Source organism: Rattus norvegicus, chromosome 2 (assembly GCF_021556685.1).
Source record: "Rattus norvegicus strain SHRSP/BbbUtx chromosome 2, alternate assembly SHRSP_T2T, whole genome shotgun sequence".
In the NCBI taxonomy this organism is placed as follows: Eukaryota; Metazoa; Chordata; class Mammalia; order Rodentia; family Muridae; genus Rattus; species Rattus norvegicus.
In genome coordinates this window covers 85,582,575-85,606,284 of record NC_141535.1, presented here as the reverse complement: position 1 = coordinate 85,606,284, position 23,710 = coordinate 85,582,575, and the positions used below count along the sequence as shown (strand labels likewise).

At 40.3% G+C, this 23,710-nt stretch overlaps 1 protein-coding gene across 1 annotated transcript in view; it reads left to right on the top strand.

Moving 5' to 3' along the window:
* Zfp748-ps2 (zinc finger protein 748, pseudogene 2) overlaps positions 1 to 23,458 on the top strand; it is a 29,006-nt gene extending 5,548 nt beyond the window's left edge. Inside the window, exon 3 of the mRNA XM_087640483.1 lies at positions 23,331 to 23,458. Coding sequence (XP_087496609.1) covers positions 23,331 to 23,458 — 128 coding nt within the window. The remainder of the gene's footprint in view (positions 1 to 23,330) is intronic.
* The last annotated feature ends 252 nt before the right edge of the window (positions 23,459 to 23,710 follow it).

Sequence of the window (23,710 nt, the reverse complement as noted above, 5' to 3'; positions counted from 1 at the left end):
TATAGCCTTTATTATAGTGAAAAATTGATGTTTTCCTAGGGATTTATTACACAGATATTTTGAAGTTTCACAACTGCCTTGTCTTCAATTATTGAGACAACTATGTGAATTCTCCGTCTTTCTCTGTCAATGTGGATAATTATACACATGACTTACCCAAGTGGAGCCAACCTTTTATCATAGAGAAGAAAGCAAATGAATTATACATTATGATCTAATTGGGAATTTAGTTGAGGGTTTTTAAACTTATTTTGTTCTTTTGGGAACTAGTTTCTGCAGTGTTTTGTTGTTGTTGTTTTGGTTTGTTTTTTTAATTTCTTCATTCTTCTCTAATATAATACATCCCAACCGCAGCTATCCCTCCTTCCTACTTCCCTGAACCTCCTCTCTCCCTGGGACCCATGTCTCTCTGTGTATCCTCTCAGAAAAGATCAGGCCTCTCAGGGACATCAACTGAATACTGCACAAGATACAGTTATACCAGGCACAAAGCATCATATCAAGAGTGGGTAAGGTAATCCAGTAGGAGGTAGGTGGTACCAAGAGCAGGCAAAAGAGACAGAGAGATCTCTACTCCCACTGCAGGGAACTCCCAAAGCCAACACCAAAACATACATGCAGAAAAACTAACAGAGACCAATGTAGGCTCTCCTATTCTCACTTCAGACTGTATGAGCTACAACGAGCCCTGCTTAATTGATTCCACAAGGCCTTGGTCTTGAAATGTTCTTAATTCCTTATCTCCCTCTCCCATATAGGTTGCCCCAAGCTCCAAGGGGAAGACCTGATGGAAATTCCAACTTGAGCTGTCTGATTCATGTTTGACCGCGGATCTGTGTATCTACTCCTGTGAGCTTTTAGAGAAACCTGCTCTGATGATGACTAGACAATGCACCTATCTATGAGTATAGCTGTGGTATTTTGAATAGGTCTGCTCTACCGTATAGACTCATGTGTTTGAATGCTTGTCCCTTAGAAAGTGGCACTATTAGGAAGTGTGACTTTATTGAAGTAGGTGTGGCCTGTTTGAGGAAGTATGTCACTGTGGGGGTGAGCCTTGTGATCTCCTATTCTCAAGCCATGCCCAGTATAGAACACAGTCTTCTTCTGCTGCCTGTGGATCAAGATGTAGAACTCTCAGCTCCTTCTTTAGCACCATGTTTACCTGGATGCCGCCATGCTTTCCACAATGATAATAACGGACTAAACAACTGAAATTGTAAGGCAGACCCAATTAAATGTTTTCTTTTATAAAAATTGTGATGGTCATGCTGTCTCTTCATAGCAAATACATACATAGCAAATATATATGTAATATAATTTATATTATATATAATATGAAGTAATATACAGTATATTATATTATATAATATGATAAATATTATAAAATATTATAAATATTAATAAATAATATAGTTTAGACAAATACATATTTATAATTATTTACATTTATAAATAAAATATTTTTTAATTTATAATGTATATGATATAAAATATAAATAACATATTTAAAAGAAATATATGTATAATATATATGATTTTCTTTACTTTATTTTATGTTTTCAGTTGTGTTTGGTTCCAATCTAGGTTTCTGGGTCTTTGAGCCTGGATATAGAGTTAGCATTTAGGAATCTAGCATGAGTAGGCTCGAATCTCTTTGGCTTGGTAACAGGAGGGTATATGTGGAATTCTGTGTCTTGACCCTGCCTCATGAAGTCTTGAAGGAGATTCTCCCTCAGTCCATATGCCTCTCAGTCTCAGACGCTGATGGCTTTGACAGAAGTTAACTTAAGTAAAAGAATGCAATCAGGTTTAAAGATACAGTTATTGTGTGGTTTTGTCTTTAAACAATTTGTCTAGAGGCACTGGATTTCTGAGTACAGGAGGAAAGGTAATCATGTTTTATACACAGTTACCTATGATAATCTTACAACAGAGAGAAGGAAGCTTGCACTGCTAAGGGATGGCATGTTAAGTTAGATATTGGAAATGAACTGTCTGAGCTAATTACCATTGATATGCTTTAAGTCAGAGATGGCCCCATTTGAAGTTTATTTTTATTTATTTATCCCTGTTTTCTTTCTTCCTTTCTTTCTTTCTTTCTTTCTTCCTTCCTTCCTTTCTCTTTTTCTTTTTTAGCTTTTTTTGTAAATATCACCATTACAAAACTTAATTAAATATTGTGAAGGTTGAAAATATTTTATGACTTGAATTTCTGCAAAAACAGAACAAAATCATAATAATCTCTATAATAATTAAATACTCTAACAATTGAACTGTGCAGTGTCTACTGAAAAGGCTTTATAAGAAGGTGAAAGACTAGTAGATTGAGAGGTGAGATCATAAAGCTGCATCCTACTTTGCGAGGCATGACCTGGCATATGCACACCAAGCCATTCAGAGGCAGGGGTCTTGCCCTAAAACTGAAATCTAAATTGAATTTGCTACTCCCTCTTGTTTCAGAAGCTATACTCAGCCAGATATAAATTTAACTTTTATTCACCAGATGTTTTATCATCCCAGAGTCTTACTGCTAAATGAACTCATCTTTTCTAGCTCTTTCTGAACTCTTGCTGACTGGTTCTACTTAGGTGATCTGGCCCAGACTCTTCTCTAAGCTGACTGATTCAAACCAGCTTCTTGGCAGCTTATCAAGAATTGTTCTCCTTGGCCTCATTCTAACTGAGGCAATGTGTTCTAATCTGGTTCCTTTGCATTTTCTGCCTTGTCCTATCCTCACCTGTGTCTAGCTTATTCTCTCTGCAACTTGTCTCTGTAGAATTAATCCCAGTAAAACTGCCCCCACCCAACACACACACACACACACACACACACACACACACACACACAATTCTTTTTGTCTCAGCATTGCTTCTAAATAGCCTCTCTTTCTTGTGCTGTTCTTGCAAGAGTTGGGTGTATCCTATCTACGATTCATTCTGACAAATCTTTCTCTGGCTAGTCACTTTCTCTGCCCCTCATTTAGATGTCATCTTAAACATGGTTGATTCCTTCTACAAACTAACTTTACCTTCAGTGTCTAGAATTGAATGTTAATACTAAGAGTGTGTCTGTCTTCCAACCAGAGTGATTAAAGGTGTGTCATTCCAGCTCCATCACTCAGACTTAGGTCTTTGGATGTGATCCCCTAACAAAGCAACCATGTTACTGGGTAAAAATTCCTCTACAGAGCACACTGATGCCAGCCCAGCTTGTACTTTCTAACAATGAAGTTTATTCATTGAAGGATCACTATTAGATTGCAATCATAAGTGTTCTTTACCCCATGACCCCGTAAATAAGTAGGTCCTCAGAAGGATGGAGGTGCTGTAGACTGTCAGTTTGGCTATAGTTATGGAAAGTAAGCTGTAGGACAGAGAGCAAAGAGATGTTTGTTGTATATTCTCTTGCATCTCTGCTCTTGAGATCAACTTCAGTAATTCTTATATTCTACCCATAGGACAAGCTAGTGATGGCTGAAACTAAGCCCACTGTTAGCTCACGAAGAGTACCAAAAGCCAAACAACCCACCCCGATGGTGTTTAATTGAAACAAAGGCAACATGTTTCTACTTTGCAGAAGAGTGGGCATTATGGTCTTTGCAGTCTGAGGGGCAGTTTCACAATGACTTATCATAGTTATAAATACTAAAGAGAGCATGGATAGGAGCAGAAAGAAGGCCTTTGGCTGACAGTTATGGAGGTTAGATGTTTGCAAGTTCTTAAATGGGGAGAATCTTCAAAGAGCTGGTATTTAAGTGCTCTTCACAGAATGTATCTGTCAAAATTGCCTTAGGCACTTGAAGTGAAATATGGATTGGTTTATACTACAGATTGCCTTGAAATCTCACACAAATGAAGCAGAAATGGGTAAGAAATTCTGAGAAGCAGAACTGACATGGACCTGTGATCCATTGTAATCTTTTCTTTCTAGTTTCCCATCTTCCCTCCTGGTGCATATTCTTCCTAAGGGGACAGCCTATATATAGCACACATTATATAAAACAAGTTATCAGCATCAAGGGAGGGGAAATTAGAACCATATAAAATTTTAAGGAAACACCCAAGTTCATATACCAGGTGAAATGGACAATAATAGCATGATATTCTGTGAAAAGCCCATTTTTCTCAGAGAGTTTTCTGATGTCAGTCTGGTAAAATAAACACTAGGAAGAAATTAGAAAGGTCATCAAATTGCCTCCTCAGATTGTTTTTTCAAAAACATATAACACCATTTATCTAAGCTAAAAATTTGAGATTAAAAAATCCCATGGATTGTTGAACAAGGGTTTTAAAGATTTGAGAGAAGGTAAAGACTATAAACTTAACACAATTCAGCTTGAAATATCCAAGATTCTGCCTATAAACCATGAATTGGCAAAAGGGCAGGTTTTCACATTTAATTAAATGTGGAGTTCATACTTTTTACCTCTGCTTCATTCCAAGTGCCTCCTTTTCTTAAAATGAAGCTCACTTTGACCTTCTCAAATAACTATCTCCAGTTACTGGAGGAAGGCCGGGGAGAATGATATGATGAATAGCATAAATTGCAAGGAGAAATTCACATGTGGAAGTCAAATTCCAGCTCTGTCACATGAAAGGACGGTAGTTGAGTAAGATAGTAGACTAGAGGCTGTCTTCCTATGAACCAGTAAAAGACAGAATCATAATAAAGTATAGACCATATAGACTGTATTCTAAAGAGAAAAAGTAGGAAGTGAAAGGTGCTGGAAAAGAACAGGAATCAAAAAAGATACACAGAGAAGAAAGCACAACATGGTCTTGTCTACCCAGTTCTCTGGGTTGGGGAAAGGAAGAGCAACTGACTTTCCAAAGACTGTGACTGAAGGGATGAATTTATGAAGAGAATGAAGATCTGGGATGACTTGACAAAGAATGCATGTGGCAGGAGGCTCAGCTCAGGCTATTAAGGGATCTCCAAACCTCTATAGGGAAAAAGAGCTCACCAGTCATTGGGATGCCATGGGATCACATTACCAAATAACTGGAGTTTGATATCTTTCTGAGTCCAGTGGGTGAATTAGAGTCTGAAGTCACCTCTTGGTTCTTCATGTCCGTAGACTGCAGGACCTCCAAGTTCTAAAACATGATAATACAGCTGTGTCCCTCCAGCACTGCTGTTGAACTCTGGCTGTCCTTAAATGTGAACTTGTAGGGCTCTTAGAGAAGTGGTTGTTTCCCGTACTCCCAACACATTTCTCAGATATCGCTCATCTAAAGCATCATTTATTTACTCTGGGATGATACTACCTGAAGAATCTCAGGAGACTGCGATAAACCAAGGAAGACAATATGAGTACAGAAAGAGTAAATCTACAATAGTGGAGACAGGATTGCAAGACACCAGATATGTGCTCAATACAGTCTCAATAATAGCAGGAAGCACAAAATCCTTCCACTTTGTACACAGACCTGGTGTGCTCTGATCTCCTAAGACCCAGAGGGAGCTTTCTGAATGCCTCATCTTTTTAAATACCATATAATGTATCTCTTCCTCTTCTTCTTTAACTACATTTTTAATAGTATTTCTAACTTTGCTTTTTTTTTTTCCCTCCATCTTTATTAACTTGGGTATTTCTTATTTACATTTCTTTTTTTTTTTTATTAACTTGAGTATTTCTTATATACATTTCTTTTCTTTTTTTTTTTTTTATTAACTTGAGTATTTCTTTTTTTTTTTTTTTTTTTTTTATTAACTTGAATATTTCTTATATACATTTCGAGTGTTATTCCCTTTCCCGGTTTCCGGGCAAACATCCCCCTCCCCCCTCCCCTTCCTTATGGGTGTTCCCCTCCCAACCCTCCCCCCATTGCCGCCCTCCCCCCATAGACTAGTTCACTGTGGGTTCAGTCTTAGCAGGACCCAGGGCTTCCCCTTCCACTGGTGCTGTTACTAGGATATTCATTGCTACCTATGGGGTCAGAGTCCAGGGTCAGTCCATGTATAGTCTTTAGGTAGTGGCTTAGTCCCTGGAAGCTCTGGTTGCTTGGCATTGTTGTACTTTTGGGGTCTCGAGCCCCTTCAAGCTCTTCCAGTTCTTTCTCTGATTCCTTCAATAGGGGACCTATTCTCAGATCAGTGGTTTGCTGCTGGCATTCGCCTCTATATTTGCTGTATTCTGGCTGTGTCTCTCAGGAGCGATCTACATCCGGCTCCTGTCGGTCTGCACTTCTTTGCTTCATCCATCTTGTCTAATTGGGTGGCTGTATATGTATGGGCCACATGTGGGGCAGGCTCTGAATGGGTGTTCCTTCAGTCTCTGTTTTAATCTTTGCCTCTCCCTTCCCTGCCAAGGGTATTCTTTTTCCTCATTTAAAGAAGGAGTGAAGCATTCACATTTTGATCATCCGTCTTGAGTTTCGTTTGTTCTAGGGATCTAGGGTAATTCAAGCATTTGGGCTAATAGCCACTTATCAATGAGTGCATACCATGTATGTCTTTCTGTGATTGGGTTAGCTCACTCAGGATGATATTTTCCAGTTCCAACCATTTGCCTACGAATTTCATAAACTCGTTGTTTTTGATAGCTGAGTAATATTCCATTGTGTAGATGTACCACATTTTCTGTATCCATTCCTCTGTTGAAGGGCATCTGGGTTCTTTCCAGCTTCTGGCTATTATAAATAAGGCTGCGATGAACATAGTGGAGCACGTGTCTCTTTTATATGTTGAGGCATCTTTTGGGTATATGCCCAAGAGAGGTATAGCTGGATCATCAGGCAGTTCAATGTCCAATTTTCTGAGGAACCTCCAGACTGATTTCCAGAATGGTTTTACCAGTCTGCAATCCCACCAACAATGGAGGAGTGTTCCTCTTTCTCCACATCCTCGCCAGCATCTGCTGTCACCTGAGTTTTTGATCTTAGCCTATCGCACTGGTGTGAGGTGAAATCTCAGGGTTGTTTTGATTTGCATTTCCCTTATGACTAAAGATGTTGAACATTTCTTTAGGTGTTTCTCTGCCATTCGGCATTCCTCAGCTGTGAATTCTTTGTTTAGCTCTGAACCCCATTTTTTAATAGGGTTATTTGTTTCCCTGCGGTCTAACTTCTTGAGTTCTTTGTATATTTTGGAAATAAGGCCTCTATCTGTTGTAGGATTGGTAAAGATCTTTTCCCAATCTGTTGGTTGCCGTTTTGTCCTAACCACAGTGTCCTTTGCCTTACAGAAGCTTTGCAGTTTTATGAGATCCCATTTGTCGATTCTTGATCTTAGAGCATAAGCCATTGGTGTTTTGTTCAGGAAATTTTTTCCAGTGCCCATGTGTTCCAGATGCTTCCCTAGTTTTTCTTCTATTAGTTTGAGTGTGTCTGGTTTGATGTGGAGGTCCTTGATCCACTTGGACTTAAGCTTTGTACAGGGTGATAAGGATGGATCGATCTGCATTCTTCTACATGTTGCCCTCCAGTTGAACCAGCACCATTTGCTGAAAATACTATCTTTTTTCCATTGGATGGTTTTGGCTCCTTTGTCAAAAATCAAGTGACCATAGGTGTGTGGGTTCATTTCTGGGTCTTCAATTCTATTCCATTGGTCTATCTGTCTGTCTCTGTACCAATACCATGCAGTTTTTATCACTATTGCTCTGTAATACTGCTTGAGTTCAGGGATAGTGATTCCCCCTGAAGTCCTTTTATTGTTGAGGATAGCTTTAGCTATCCTGGGTTTTTTGTTATTCCAGATGAATTTGCAAATTGTTCTGTCTAACTCTTTGAAGAATTGGATTGGTATTTTGATGGGGATTGCATTGAATCTGTAGATTGCTTTTGGTAAAATGGCCATTTTTACCATATTAATCCTGCCAATCCATGAGCATGGGAGATCTTTCCATCTTCTGAGGTCTTCTTCAATTTCTTTCCTCAGTGTCTTGAAGTTCTTATTGTACAGATCTTTTACTTGCTTGGTTAAAGTCACACCGAGGTACTTTATATTATTTGGGTCTATTATGAAGGGTGTCGTTTCCCTAATTTCTTTCTCGGCTTGTTTCTCTTTTGTATAGAGGAAGGCAACTGATTTATTTGAGTTAATTTTATACCCAGCCACTTTGCTGAAGTTGTTTATCAGCTTTAGTAGTTCTCTGGTGGAACTTTTGGGATCACTTAAATATACTATCATGTCATCTGCAAATAGTGATATTTTGACCTCTTCTTTTCCGATCTGTATCCCTTTGATCTCCTTTTGTTGTCTGATTGCTCTGGCTAGAACTTCAAGAACTATATTGAATAAGTAGGGAGAGAGTGGGCAGCCTTGTCTAGTCCCTGATTTTAGTGGGATTGCTTCAAGTTTCTCTCCATTTAGTTTAATGTAAGCAACTGGTTTGCTGTATATGGCTTTTACTATGTTTAGGTATGGGCCTTGAATTCCTATTCTTTCCAGGACTTTTATCATGAAGGGGTGTTGAATTTTGTCAAATGCTTTCTCAGCATCTAATGAAATGATCATGTGGTTCTGTTCTTTCACTTTGTTTATATAATGGATCACGTTGATGGTTTTCCGTATATTAAACCATCCCTGCATGCCTGGGATGAAGCCTACTTGATCATGGTGGATGATTGTTTTGATGTGCTCTTGAATTCGGTTTGCCAGAATTTTATTGAGTATTTTTGCGTCGATATTCATAAGGGAAATTGGTCTGAAGTTCTCTTTCTTTGTTGTGTCTTTGTGTGGTTTAGGTATAAGAGTAATTGTGGCTTCATAGAAGGAATTCGGTAGGGCTCCATCTGTTTCAATTTTGTGGAATAGTTTGGATAATATTGGTATGAGGTCTTCTATGAAGGTTTGATAGAATTCTGCACTAAACCCGTCTGGACCTGGGCTCTTTTTGGTTGGGAGACCTTTAATGACTGCTTCTATTTCCTTAGGAGTTATGGGGTTGTTTAACTGGTTTATCTGTTCCTGATTTAACTTCGATACCTGGTATCTGTCTAGGAAATTGTCCATTTCCTGAAGATTTTCAAATTTTGTTGAATATAGGTTTTTATAGTAAGATCTGATGATTTTTTGAATTTCCTCCGAATCTGTAGTTATGTCTCCCTTTTCATTTCTGATTTTGTTAATTTGGACACACTCTCTGTGTCCTCTCGTTAGTCTGGCTAAGGGTTTATCTATCTTGTTGATTTTCTCAAAGAACCAACTTTTGGTTCTGTTGATTCTTTCTATGGTCCTTTTTGTTTCTACTTGGTTGATTTCAGCTCTGAGTTTGATTATTTCCTGCCTTCTACTCCTCCTGGGTGTATTTGCTTCTTTTTGTTCTAGAGCTTTTAGGTGTGCTGTCAAGCTGCTGACATATGCTCTTTCCTGTTTCTTTCTGCAGGCACTCAGCGCTATGAGTTTTCCTCTTAGCACAGCTTTCATTGTGTCCCATAAGTTTGAGTATGTTGTATCTTCATTTTCATTAAATTCTAAAAAGTTTTTAATTTCTTTCTTTATTTCTTCCTTGACCAGGTTATCATTGAGTAGAGCATTGTTCAATTTCCACGTATATGTGGGCATTCTTCCCTTATTGTTATTGAAGACCAGTTTTAGGCCGTGGTGGTCCGATAGCACGCATGGGATTATTTCTATCTTTCTGTACCTGTTGAGGCCCGTTTTTTGACCAATTATATGGTCAATTTTGGAGAAAGTACCATGAGGAGCTGAGAAGAAGGTATATCCTTTTGCTTTAGGATAGAATGTTCTATAAATATCCGTTAAGTCCATTTGGCTCATGACTTCTCTTAGTCTGTCTACATCACTGTTTAATTTCTGTTTCCATGATCTGTCCATTGATGAGAGTGGGGTGTTGAAATCTCCCACTATTATTGTGTGAGGTGCAATGTGTGTTTTGAGCTTTAGTAAGGTTTCTTTTACATATGTAGGTGCCCTTGTATTTGGGGCATAGATATTTAGGATTGAGAGTTCATCTTGGTTGATTTTTCCTTTGATGAATATGAAGTGTCCTTCCTTATCTTTTTTGATGACTTTTAGTTGGAAATTGATTTTATTTGATATTAGAATGGCTACTCCAGCTTGCTTCTTCTGACCATTTGCTTGGAAAGTTGTTTTCCAGCCTTTCACTCTGAGGTAGTGTCTGTCTTTGTCTCTGAGGTGTGTTTCCTGTAGGCAGCAGAATGCAGGGTCCTCGTTGCGTATCCAGTTTGTTAATCTATGTCTTTTTATTGGGGAGTTGAGGCCATTGATATTGAGAGATATTAAGGAATAGTGATTATTGCTTCCCGTTATATTCATATTTGGATGTGAGGTTATGTTTGTGTGCTTTCATTCTCTTTGTTTTGTTGCCAAGACGATTAGTTTCTTGCTTCTTCTAGGGTATACCTTGCCTCCTTATGTTGGGCTTTACCATTTATTATCCTTTGTAGTGCTGGATTTGTAGAAAGATATTGTGTAAATTTGGTTTTGTCATGGAATATCTTGGTTTCTCCATCAATGTTAATTGAGAGTTTTGCTGGATACAGTAATCTGGGCTGGCATTTGTGTTCTCTTAGTTTCTGTATAACATCAGTCCAGGATCTTCTGGCCTTCATAGTTTCTGGCGAGAAGTCTGGTGTGATTCTGATAGGTCTCCCTTTATATGTTACTTGACCTTTTTCCCTTACTGCTTTTAATATTCTTTCTTTATTTTGTGCGTTTGGTGTTTTGACAATTATGTGACGGGAGGTGTTTCTTTTCTGGTCCAATCTATTTGGAGTTCTGTAGGCTTCCTGTATGTCTATGGGTATCTCTTTTTTTAGGTTAGGGAAGTTTTCTTCTATGATTTTGTTGAAGATATTTACTGGTCCTTTGAGCTGGGAGTCTTCACTCTCTTCTATACCTATTATCCTTAGGTTTGATCTTCTCATTGAGTCCTGGATTTCCTGTATGTTTTGGACCAGTAGCTTTTTCTGCTTTACATTATCTTTGACAGTTGAGTCAATGATTTCTATGGAATCTTCTGCTCCTGAGATTCTCTCTTCCATCTCTTGTATTCTGTTGGTGAAGCTTGTATCTACAGCTCCTTGTCTCTTCTTTTGGTTTTCTATATCCAGGGTTGTTTCCATGTGTTCTTTCTTGATTGCTTCTATTTCCATTTTTAATTCCTTCAACTGTTTGATTGTGTTTTCCTGGAATTCTTTCAGGGATTTTTGCGATTCCTCTCTGTAGGCTTTTACTTGTTTATTAATGTTTTCCTGTGCTTCCCTAAGTGTGTTCAGGTCTTTCCTGAAGTCCTCCAGCATCATGATCAAATATGATTTTGAAACTAGATCTTGCTTTTCTGGTGTGTTTGGATATTCCATGTTTGTTTTGGTGGGAGAATTGGGCTCCGATGATGGCATGTAGTCTTGGTTTCTGTTGCTTGGGTTCCTGCGCTTGCCTCTCGCCATCAGATTATCTCTAGTGTTACTTTGTTCTGCTATTTCTGACAGTGGCTAGACTGTCCTATAAGCCTGTGTGTCAGGAGTGCTGTAGACCTGTTTTCCTCTCTTTCAGTCAGTTATGGGGACAGAGTGTTCTGCTTTCGGGCGTGTAGTTTTTCCTCTCTACAGGTCTTCAGCTGTTCCTGTGGGCCTGTGTCTTGAGTTCACCAGGCAGCTTTCTTGCAGCAGAAAATTTGGTCTTACCTGTGGTCCCGAGGCTCAGGTTTGCTCGTGGGGTGCTGTCCAGGGGCTCTCTGCAGCGGCAGCAACCAGGAAGACCTGTGCCGCCCCTTCCGGGAGCTTCAGTGCACCAGGGTTCCAGATGGTCTTTGGCTTTTTCCTCTGGCGTCCGAGATGTGTGTGCAGGGAGCAGTCTCTTCTGGTTTCCCAGGCCTGTCTGCCTCTCTGAAGGTTTAGCTCTCCCTCCCACGGGATTTGGGTGCAGAGAACGGTTTATCCGGTCTGTTTCCTTCAGGGTCCGGCGGTGTCTCCGGCAGGGGTCCTGCCGCTCCTGGGCCCTCCCCCACGGGAGCCCAGAGGCCTTATACAGTTTCCTCTTGGGCCAGGGATGTGGGCAGGGGTGAGCAGTGTTGGTGGTCTCTTCCGCTCTGCAGCCTCAGGAGTGCCCACCTGACCAGGCGGTTGGGTCTCTCTCTCACCGGGTCTGGGAGCAGAGAGCTGCTGCGGGCCGGGATCCGCGGGTGTGGGACTTCCGGTAAACACAGAACGTGCCCGGTTCTAGAGAAATTCTGCTTCCGTGTGTCCCAAGCTCACCAGGCAGCTTTCTTGCAGCAGAAAATTTGGTCTTACCTGTGGTCCCGAGGCTCAAGTTCGCTCGTGGGGTGCTGCCCAGGGGCTCTCTGCCTCTTATATACATTTCAAGTGTTATTCCCTTTCCCGGTTTCTGGGCAAAATCCCCCTCCCCCCTCCCCTTCCTTATGTGTGTTCCCCTCCCAACCCTCCCCCCATTGCCGCCCTCCCCCCATAGTCTAGTTCCTGGGGGTTCAGTCTTAGCAGGACCCAGGGCTTCCCCTTCCACTGGTGCTCTTACTAGGATATTCATTGCTACCTATGGGGTCAGAGTCCAGGGTCAGTCCATATATAGTCTTTAGGTAGTGGCTTAGTCCCTGGAAGCTCTGGTTGCTTGACATTGTTGTACTTTTGGGGTCTCGAGCCCCTTCAAGCTCTTCCAGTTCTTTCTCTGATTCCTTCAATAGGGGACCTATTCTCAGATCAGTGGTTTGCTGCTGGCATTCGCCTCTGTATTTGCTGTATTCTGGCTGTGTCTCTCAGGAGCGATCTACATCCGGCTCCTGTCGGCCTGCACTTCTTTGCTTCATCCATCTTGTCCAATTGGGTGGCTGTATATGTATGGGCCACCTGTGGGGCAGGCTCTGAATGGGTGTTCCTTCAGTCTCTGTTTTAATCTTTGCCTCTCCCTTCCCAGCCAAGGGTATTCTTTTTCCTCATTTAAAGAAGGAGTGAAGCATTCACATTTTGATCATCTGTCTTGAGTTTCGTTTGTTCTAAGCATCTAGGGTAATTCAAGCATTTGGGCTAATAGCCACTTATCAATGAGTGCATACCATGTATGTCTTTCTGTGATTGGGTTAGCTCACTCAGGATGATATTTTCCAGTTCCAACCATTTGCCTACGAATTTCATAGACTCGTTGTTTTTGATAGCTGAGTAATATTCCATTGTGTAGATGTACCACATTTTCTGTATCCATTCCTCTGTTGAAGGGCATCTCGGTTCTTTCCATTTTCTGGCTATTATAAATAAGGCTGCGATGAACATAGTGGAGCACGTGTCTCTTTTATATGTTGAGGCATCTTTTGGGTATATGCCCAAGAGAGGTATAGCTGGATCCTCAGGCAGTTCAATGTCCAATTTTCTGAGGAACCTCCAGACTGATTTCCAGAATGGTTTTACCAGTCTGCAATCCCACCAACAATGGAGGAGTGTTCCTCTTTCTCCACATCCTCGCCAGCATCTGCTGTCACCTGAGTTTTTGATCTTAGCCATTCTCACTGGTGTGAGGTGAAATCTCAGGGTTGTTTTGATTTGCATTTCCCTTATGACTAAAGATGTTGAACATTTCTTTAGGTGTTTCTCTGCCATTCGGCATTCCTCAGCTGTGAATTCTTTGTTTAGCTCTGAACCCCATTTTTTAATAGGGTTATTTGTTTCCCTGCGGTCTAACTTCTTGAGTTCTTTGTATATTTTGGATATAAGGCCTCTATCTGTTGTAGGATTGGTAAAGATCTTTTCCCAATCTGTTGGTTGCCGTTTTGTCCTAACCACCGTGTCCTTTGCCTTACAGAAGCTTTGCAGTTTTATGAGATCCCATTTGTCGATTCTTGATCTTAGAGCATAAGCCATTGGTGTTTTGTTCAGGAAATTTTTTCCAGTGCCCATGTGTTCCAGATGCTTCCCTAGTTTTTCTTCTATTAGTTTGAGTGTGTCTGGTTTGATGTGGAGGTCCTTGATCCACTTGGACTTAAGCTTTGTACAGGGTGATAAGCATGGATCGATCTGCATTCTTCTACATGTTGCCCTCCAGTTGAACCAGCACCATTTGCTGAAAATGCTATCTTTTTTCCATTGGATGGTTTTGGCTCCTTTGTCAAAAATCAAGTGACCATAGGTGTGTGGGTTCATTTCTGGGTCTTCAATTCTATTCCATTGGTCTATCTGTCTGTCTCTGTACCAATACCATGCAGTTTTTATCACTATTGCTCTGCAATACTGCTTGAGTTCAGGGATAGTGATTCCCCCTGAAGTCCTTTTATTGTTGAGGATAGCTTTAGCTATCCTGGGTTTTTTGTTATTCCAGATGAATTTGCAAATTGTTCTGTCTAACTCTTTGAAGAATTGGATTGGTATTTTGATGGGGATTGCATTGAATCTGTAGATTGCTTTTGGTAAAATGGCCATTTTTACTATATTAATCCTGCCAATCCATGAGCATGGGAGATCTTTCCATCTTCTGAGGTCTTCTTCAATTTCTTTCCTCAGTGTCTTGAAGTTCTTATTGTACAGATCTTTTACTCGCTTGGTTAAAGTCACATCGAGGTACTTTATATTATTTGGGTCTATTATGAAGGGTGTCGTTTCCCTAATTTCTTTCTCGGCTTGTTTCTCTTTTGTATAGAGGAAGGCAACTGATTTGAGTTAATTTTATACCCAGCCACTTTGCTGAATTTGTTTATCAGCTTTAGTAGTTCTCTGGTGGAACTTTTGGGATCACTTAAATATACTAATAGTGATATTTTGACCTCTTCTTTTCCGATCTGTATCCCCTTGATCTCCTTTTGTTGTCTGATTGCTCTGGCTAGAACTTCAAGAACTATATTGAATAAGTAGGGAGAGAGTGGGCAGCCTTGTCTAGTCCCTGATTTTAGTGGGATTGCTTCGAGTTTCTCTCCATTTAGTTTAATGTTAGCAACTGGTTTGCTGTATATGGCTTTTTCTATGTTTAGGTATGGGCCTAGAATTCCTATTCTTTCCAGGACTTTTATCATGAAGGGGTGTTGAATTTTGTCAAATGCTTTCTCAGCATCTAATGAAATGATCATGTGGTTTTGTTCTTTCAGTTTGTTTATATGATGGATCACGTTGATGGTTTTCCGTATATTAAACCATCCCTGCATGCCTGGGATGAAGCCTACTTGATCATGGTGGATGATTGTTTTGATGTGCTCTTGAATTCGGTTTGCCAGAATTTTATTGAGTATTTTTGCGTCGATATTCATAAGGGAAATTGGTCTAAAGTTCTCTTTCTTTGTTGTGTCTTTGTGTGGTTTAGGTATAAGAGTAATTGTGGCTTCGTAGAAGGAATTCGGTAGTGCTCCATCTGTTTCAATTTTGTGGAATAGTTTGGATAATATTGGTATGAGGTCTTCTATGAAGGTTTGATAGAATTCTGCACTAAACCCGTCTGGACCTGGGCTCTTTTTGGTTGGAAGACCTTTAATGACTGCTTCTATTTCCTTAGGAGTTATGGGGTTGTTTAACTGGTTTATCTGTTCCTGATTTAACTTCGATACCTGGTATCTGTCTAGGAAATTGTCCATTTCCTGAAGATTTTCAAATTTTGTTGAATATAGGTTTTTATAGTAAGATCTGATGATTTTTTGAATTTCCTCTGAATCTGTAGTTATGTCTCCCTTTTCATTTCTAATTTTGTTAATTTGGACGCACTCTCTGTGTCCTCTCGTTAGTCTGGCTAAGGGTTTATCTATCTTGTTGATTTTCTCAAAGAACCAACTTTTGGTTCTGTTGATTCTTTCTATGGTCCTTTTTGTTTCTACTTGGTTGATTTCAGCTCTGAGTTTGATTATTTCCTGCCTTCTACTCCTCCTGGGTGTATTTGCTTCTTTTTGTTCTAGAGCTTTTAGGTGTGCTGTCAAGCTGCTGACATATGCTCTTTCCTGTTTCTTTCTGCAGGCACTCAGCGCTATGAGTTTTCCTCTTAGCACAGCTTTCATTGTGTCCCATAAGTTTGGGTATGTTGTATCTTCATTTTCATTAAATTCTAAAAAGTTTTTAATTTCTTTCTTTATTTCTTCCTTGACCAGGTTATCATTGAGTAGAGCATTGTTCAATTTCCACGTATATGTGGGCATTCTTCCCTTATTGTTATTGAAGACCAGTTTTAGGCCGTGGTGGTCCGATAGCATGCATGGGATTATCTCTATCTTTCTGTACCTGTTGAGGCCCGTTTTTTGACCAATTATATGGTCAATTTTGGAGAAAGTACCATGAGGAGCTGAGAAGAAGGTATATCCTTTTGCTTTAGGATAGAATGTTCTATAAATATCCGTTAAGTCCATTTGGCTCATGACTTCTCTTAGTCTGTCGACATCACTGTTTAATTTCTGTTTCCATGATCTGTCCATTGATGAGAGTGGGGTGTTGAAGTCTCCCACTATTATTGTGTGAGGTGCATTGTGTGCTTTGAGCTTTAGTAAGGTTTCTTTTACATATGTAGGTGCCCTTGTATTTGGGGCATAGATATTTAGGATTGAGAGTTCATCTTGGTGGATTTTTCCTTTGATGAATATGAAGTGTCCTTCCTTATCTTTTTTGATGACTTTTAGTTGGAAATTGATTTTATTTGATATTAGAATGGCTACTCCAGCTTGCTTCTTCTGACCATTTGCTTGGAAAGTTGTTTTCCAGCCTTTCACTCTGAGGTAGTGTCTGTCTTTGTCTCTGAGGTGTGTTTCCTGTAGGCAGCAGAATGAAGGGTCCTCATTGCGTATCCAGTTTGTTAATCTATGTCTTTTTATTGGGGAGTTGAGGCCATTGATATTGAGAGATATTAAGGAATAGTGATTATTGCTTCCCTTTATATTCATATTTGGATGTGAGGTTATGTTTGTGTGCTTTCATTCTCTTTGTTTTGTTGCCAAGACGATTAGTTTCTTGCTTCTTCTAGGGTATAGCTTGCCTCCTTATGTTGGGCTTTACCATTTATTATCCTTTGTAGTGCTGGATTTGTAGAAAGATATTGTGTAAATTTGGTTTTGTCATGGAATATCTTGGTTTCTCCATCAATGTTAATTGAGAGTTTTGCTGGATACAGTAACCTGGGCTGGCATTTGTGTTCTCTTAGGGTCTGTATGACATCAGTCCAGGATCTTCTGGCCTTCATAGTTTCTGGCGAGAAGTCTGGTGTGATTCTGATAGGTCTCCCTTTATATGTTACTTGACCTTTTTCCCTTACTGCTTTTAATATTCTTTCTTTATTTTGTGCGTTTGGTGTTTTGACAATTATGTGACGGGAGGTGTTTCTTTTCTGGTCCAATCTATTTGGAGTTCTGTAGGCTTCTTGTATGTCTATGGGTATCTCTTTTTTTAGGTTAGGGAAGTTTTCTTCTATGATTTTGTTGAAGATATTTACTGGTCCTTTGAGCTGGGAGTCTTCACTCTCTTCTATACCTATTATCCTTAGGTTTGATCTTCTCATTGAGTCCTGGATTTCCTGTATGTTTTGGACCAGTAGCTTTTTCCGCTTTACATTATCTTTGACAGTTGAGTCAATGATTTCTATGGAATCTTCTGCTCCTGAGATTCTCTCTTCCATCTCTTGTATTCTGTTGGTGAGGCTTGTATCTACAGCTCCTTTTCTCTTCTTTTGGTTTTCTATATCCAGGGTTGTTTCCATGTGTTCTTTCTTGATTGCTTCTATTTCCATTTTTAATTCCTTCAACTGTTTGATTGTGTTTTCCTGGAATTCTTTCAGGGATTTTTGCGATTCCTCTCTGTAGGCTTTTACTTGTTTATTAATGTTTTCCTGTGCTTCCCTAAGTGTGTTCATGTCTTTCTTGAAGTCCTCCAGCATCATGATCAAATATGATTTTGTAACTAGATCTTGCTTTTCTGGTGTGTTTGGATATTCCATGTTTGTTTTGGTGGGAGAATTGGGCTCCGATGATGGCATGTAGTCTTGGTTTCTGTTGCTTGGATTCCTGCGCTTGCCTCTCGCCATCAGATTATCTCTAGTGTTACTTTGTTCTGCTATTTCTGACAGTGGCTAGACTGTCCTATAAGCCTGTGTGACAGGAGTGCTGTAGACCTGTTTTCCTCTCTTTCAGTCAGTTATGGGGACAGAGTGTTCTGCTTTCTGGCGTGTAGTTTTTCCTCTCTACAGGTCTTCAGCTGTTCCTGTGGGCCTGTGTCTTGAGTTCACCAGGCAGCTTTCTTGCAGCAGAAAATTTGGTCTTACCTGTGGTCCCGAGGCTCAGGTTCGCTCGTGGGGTGCTGCCCAGGGGCTCTCTGCAGCGGCAGCAACCAGGAAGACCTGTGCCGCCCCTTCCGGGAACTTCAGTGCACCAGGGTTCCAGATGGTCTTTGGCTTTTTCCTCTGGCGTCCGAGATGTGTGTGCAGGGAGCAGTCACTTCTGGTTTCCCAGGCTTGTCTGCCTCTCTGAAGGTTCAGCTCTCCCTCCCACGGGATTTGGGTGCAGAGAACTGTTTATCCGGTCTGTTTCTTTCAGGTTCCGGCGGTGTCTCAGGCACAGGGGTCCTGCCGCTCCTGGGCCCTTCCCCACGGGAGCCCAGAGGCCTTATACAGTTTCCTCTTGGGCCAGGGATGTGGGCAGGGGTGAGCAGAGTTGGTGGTCTCTTCCGCTCTGCAGCCTCAGGAGTGCACACCTGACCAGGTGGTTGGGTCTCTCTCTCACCAGGTCTGGGAGCAGAGAGCTGCTGCGGGCCGGGATCCGCGGGTGTGGGACTTCCGGTAAACACAGAACGTGCCCGGTCCTAGAGAAATTCTGCTTTCCTGTGTCCCAAGCTCACCAGGCAGCTTTCTTGCAGCAGAAAATTTGGTCTTACCTGTGGTCCCGAGGCTCAGGTTCGCTCGTGGGGTGCTGCCCAGGGGCTCTCTGCAGCGGCAGCAACCAGGAAGACCTGTGCCGCCCCTTCCGGGAGCTTCAGTGCACCAGGGTTCCAGATGGTCTTTGGCTTTTTCCTCTGGCGTCCGAGATGTGTGTGCAGGGAGCAGTCTCTTCTGGTTTCCCAGGCTTGTCTGCCTCTCTGAAGGTTTAGCTCTCCCTCCCACGGGATTTGGGTGCAGAGAACTGTTTATCCGGTCTGTTTCTTTCAGGTTCCGGCGGTGTCTCAGGCGCAGAAGTCCTGCCGCTCCTGGGCCCTCCCCCACGGGAGCCCAGAGGCCTTATACAGTTTCCTCTTGGGCCAGGGATGTGGGCAGGGGTGAGCAGTGTTGGTGGTCTCTTCCGCTCTGCAGCCTCAGGAGTGCCCACCTGACCAGGCGGTTGGGTCTCTCTCTCACCGGGTCTGGGAGCAGAGAGCTGCTGCGGGCCGGGATCCGCGGGTGTGGGTCTTTCTAACTTTGCTTTTTAAATGTTTTTTAAATTGTTTGTAGTTTTGTTATTCCCCTTCATGTATTCATTCAATTTTGTTTCTTTATACTCCCTTCTTTCGGACAAAATTTTTATCTCTTCCCATATTTCCTCTTTGTTTTCTTTCCTAGCTTTGCTTTTTCTAGCCACATCTTCATTTAGTAGAATTTTGTGGTTTATGTTTGTGTATTTGTGCATGCGTGTGTGTATGTGTGTGTGTGTATGTATATTGTGCATGGATATGTGCAATGATATGTGCATATAAGTTGTACATTTGTGTTTTGTGCATGAATGTGTGAATTTTTGTATATATGTGCATATTATGCATGTGTGCATTCATTAATGCATGTGCATGTATGCATGTGCACACGTGTGCACATATGTATATGTGAGTTGTGCATGTGTTTATAGATGCATGAGTGTGTAAGTGTTTGCACTGCATATAGCATCATTGTTCAAGTGCCATCCATATTTCTCTTTTGAGACTAGGTTCTCTCTAGTTTGGAACTCACCAAGTAGGCTAAGTGGTCTGGTTAGTGAGCTCAAAAGATGGCCTTTCCTCTCATTGGTATTTTAACACTAGATTATTTTAAACATGGGCTTTGGGGATAACACTAAATTCTTATGCTTGCAAGTCATTATTAACTGAACTATGTCCTAACCCATAGTGCTATTTTGACTTTACATTATTAGTTAAAGTAGTCATATTTTATTTTTATTTCCTTTATTATAATTTTGTCTTTTTCCATATTGGGAAATTTTGGCTTGATTTTTCTTGTGGCTCTTTCAGTCTTTTAGTCTTTTTCCCTTCTACTCTATAACTCTCTTTACCACTTCTCATTTTTTTTCCCATTTCATTTAACCTTGCTTTTGCTCTATTTCTCCCCACCTTTTATTTCATTAATTTAGTATTTCTAAACTTATTCTAAACCAACTTTACAGGCATTCTAAAGTAGTTTGCCAATGGTCATAGGTGATATATCCTTGGGCTGTAATTGTCAAATAAATTTCTACTTTTTATACTTTGATACTGTTGCTAAAATGATAGTAGCTTTCTCTGCAGTGAATGATACTGAGTATTGATCCTTCAAGACAAGGTGCTTGATAAGAAGTTTATCTCCAATATAGAAGAAATACCTAAACCAATAGAGGCACAAATCACGAGAATTATAAGAAACACAAAAAAGTTCAAGTCAGTCACATGACTTCTCCAAGGTCATCATAGCTCCACAACTACTAAAATGAAAGATCCTGAACTAGATAAAGGGCCTAGAGAAGATTTCAGAAGTTTCTGTATTGGAAAAAAAAACCTAAATGACCTTAAAGAAGACACAAACAAGTGGATACATTCAATAAAGACCCAGAAAGAAAAGTTAGCAACATCTGGGAAGAAGTCAGACAACTGGCTGAGAAAGTTGGCCATGTAGATAAAAGTCATGAACATGGAATGAACATTCTTCAAGAAAACTTAGATTTTGATAAAATATGTATGTGTGTATGTTTGTATGTATGTGTGTATATATGTATGTATGTATGTATGTACATATGTATACACATACATTTTGGAAAGAAAAAGCTCAATGAATCAAATAAAAACACAGTCAAAATAACCTCCAATAGACTCATTCAAGCAGAAGAAAGATATCTATGGATGCCTGAGAGGCATGAAACACTACATTCAAACGTCGATAAGGAAAAATGTAAATGAAACTAACCACAGTGTCCCAAAGCATTTGAGATACTGTCAAAATAGATATTATCAAAAGAGCAGACCTAAGAATCTTCATGAGAAAAAAATCAGACTGAGATAAATTTAGAGACATAGAGAATCCATTCAGTGAAGCTACAACAGCATTCTGTGGAGAAAATCAATCAAAAGGAAAGAGAAAAAGAAAAAAATAGAAAAAAATAAGAAAAGATAAAAGCATTTAAGAGAGAATAGGAACAGAGTAGTCTAGAGCTGGCATGTCAAGTTGACTTTGGGTATTACATAAAAGATGATAAGAGTAAAGGGGAAAGATATCCCTGGAGAGGGAGCAGAGTCTGGCAGCAGTGCCTTATCTGTTTTCTGCTTCCAATTTCAGCCTTCCATATTCTTTCCTTGGCTTCTAGTTACTGGAAGTACTTAATGTTTTGCCTCTGAAAGCCATCGAGTTAAGAGAAAGTATTCTCTCTCCATATGAATGTACAGTAATGGACCAGGGTAATGGACCCTGGATTATCAGGAGAACTTCCATCCCAGGTTAACTCATGAATGTTGGCACTCCCCTGGGCAGTCTCCCATGGTCCACTTCTAGTTACCCATGTTCATTCTCTCCTGCAGACTCAGGCCAGGTTTGCATATCACCAAAGACTACACGACTCTGATTCAAGGCTTCTTTGCTTCAGTCTAGAGATAGTCTCCTGCCTCCATTTGTGCTTATAATCCTATAACAATGAGTCTGAGGGTACCAATCTTGACTCAAGCAGGAATCATTTTAAAATCTTAACTTTTAAAAATTTCTCAATAGTTGGTGATGTAGTTTAGTAGTACAGTGATTGCTTAGCATGCACAAGACCATGACTTCAATGACTAACATTGTCAAAATAATTTCCTTGCAAGCATAAAAATATTATATTCATATTAAAATGAGCCAATGACTATTGGCATAGAGAAAATACATATTATTGAGGTATGAAATTGTCAAAATAAGTGTTCCCTCATTGTTCCTTTATGTGTGTCATATGCATGCAACGGCAGTGTGAAGGTGAGTCATTGGTGTCAACTCGATTGGCTTAAGACTAGAACAATACATGTCCGGGTGTGTGTGTAAGAGGTAAATACATCATGAAGGCCCATGACTTAATGAGAGAATAAATCCTACATTGTATTCCTAGTAATCATGATGCTACTGGAAATTGGCATAAGTAGAAAGCAGGGCTCTTAGAAGAAGTAGGTGACATGGATGAATCTCTGGGGCTAGATACTTCCCTGGACCATCCCTGTAAACTGTCCTTTATGGTTTTGTGTTCCATAATTTTAGTGGCTTGGATGAAAAATGTTTTCCATAGGCTCAGGTATTGAATACCTGTTCCCTGTTGGGTTTTTTTTTTTTTTTTTTTTTTTTTGGAAAACATTAAGGAGGTAGAAGCTTGCTAGTAGAAGTATGTCACTACGAGTAGGCTTAAGGATTTGTAGCCTGGTCTTAATACTCTGTTCTCCCTCTGTTCCATGTATGTGGCTGGGAACATGATCAGTTCACTCATTGCTCCTGTCACCATGCCATGCTTTCCATGACATGATGGATTCTCCCCTTGAAACAGAACACCAGAATGAACTCTTCCTTTCTAAAGGTGTCATGGTCGTGGTATTTAATGACAGCAACAGAAAATTAACTTATAGGATGATTTAAAGTACTTTTCACCATGCTCCTGATGTGGTAGAGCTGACACCTCCTTGTAAGTTGCTTGTTGGTTATTCTGTCACAGTGACACAATGTCTGACACTCATGGCATCTACCTCTTACTTACATAGAGGAAATAATAATAAGAAAAGCCTGGTTTTTCGGGGTTGCACTCAAAGGTATAGGAGAAAGGAACACATTCTGTACTTGACCTTTCTTAAATGGAAACAGCCCCCAGGTCATGTTTAGCCTAATTCCAAGCCCTAGTACTGTGAGCTCATCCTCATCTTACACCGCATCACACAGTGGCTGAAACTTTCATACACTCTCATATGGAAGGGGACAGATGAAACTGCCCTTGGCACCACAGTGTTTTCCTCTGAAAGTCATCACATTAGAGAGAAGCCCACCCTCTACATGGTGCACTATCATCATGTGGATGGCCCCTTTACATTTGTTTGACCAACAAACAAGTAATTGCTGCCTTCTATATGGAACTCAGGTGAAGTCACTGTATTTAAGTGAGGAGTAGTTCCATTGCAGTGACTCTAATAATGTGTGCCAATCAGACCAGGAAGCACAGGATTCTACATTTAGTTTTTCAAGTGAAGTAATGGATATGGAAGAATGACATAACTGCATTTCTGGTTCCTCTCTTACAGATAACCCGTACTCTAACGATTTTATCACCCGTTTAAATCTCATGTTTTATACAACACCCTTTAAGAAGCGACAGGAATCCTTGTACTCCATGAGGAGGGAATGCCATGAGAACAGTGTAGCAGGGTAACTTCTAAGTCCAACTCCGTTGGAAAACAACAACCCTAAGGAAAAAAAATTAAACAGAAAGTAGTAGTGGACTTCTCTCTGCATGTTTCCCTCAATAAAAGAAAAGCAGGCAAGGTGTGACTCGATTTGTTTTTCTAAAAAAAAAAAAAAACACTGAGAGCAAAAGTAATATTGGCTTTGAAAATGCTATATTGTTTCTTCTTTTAAAATAGATTTAAGACCTATAGACGGAAGGAGAAAGTCAACTTTGTTT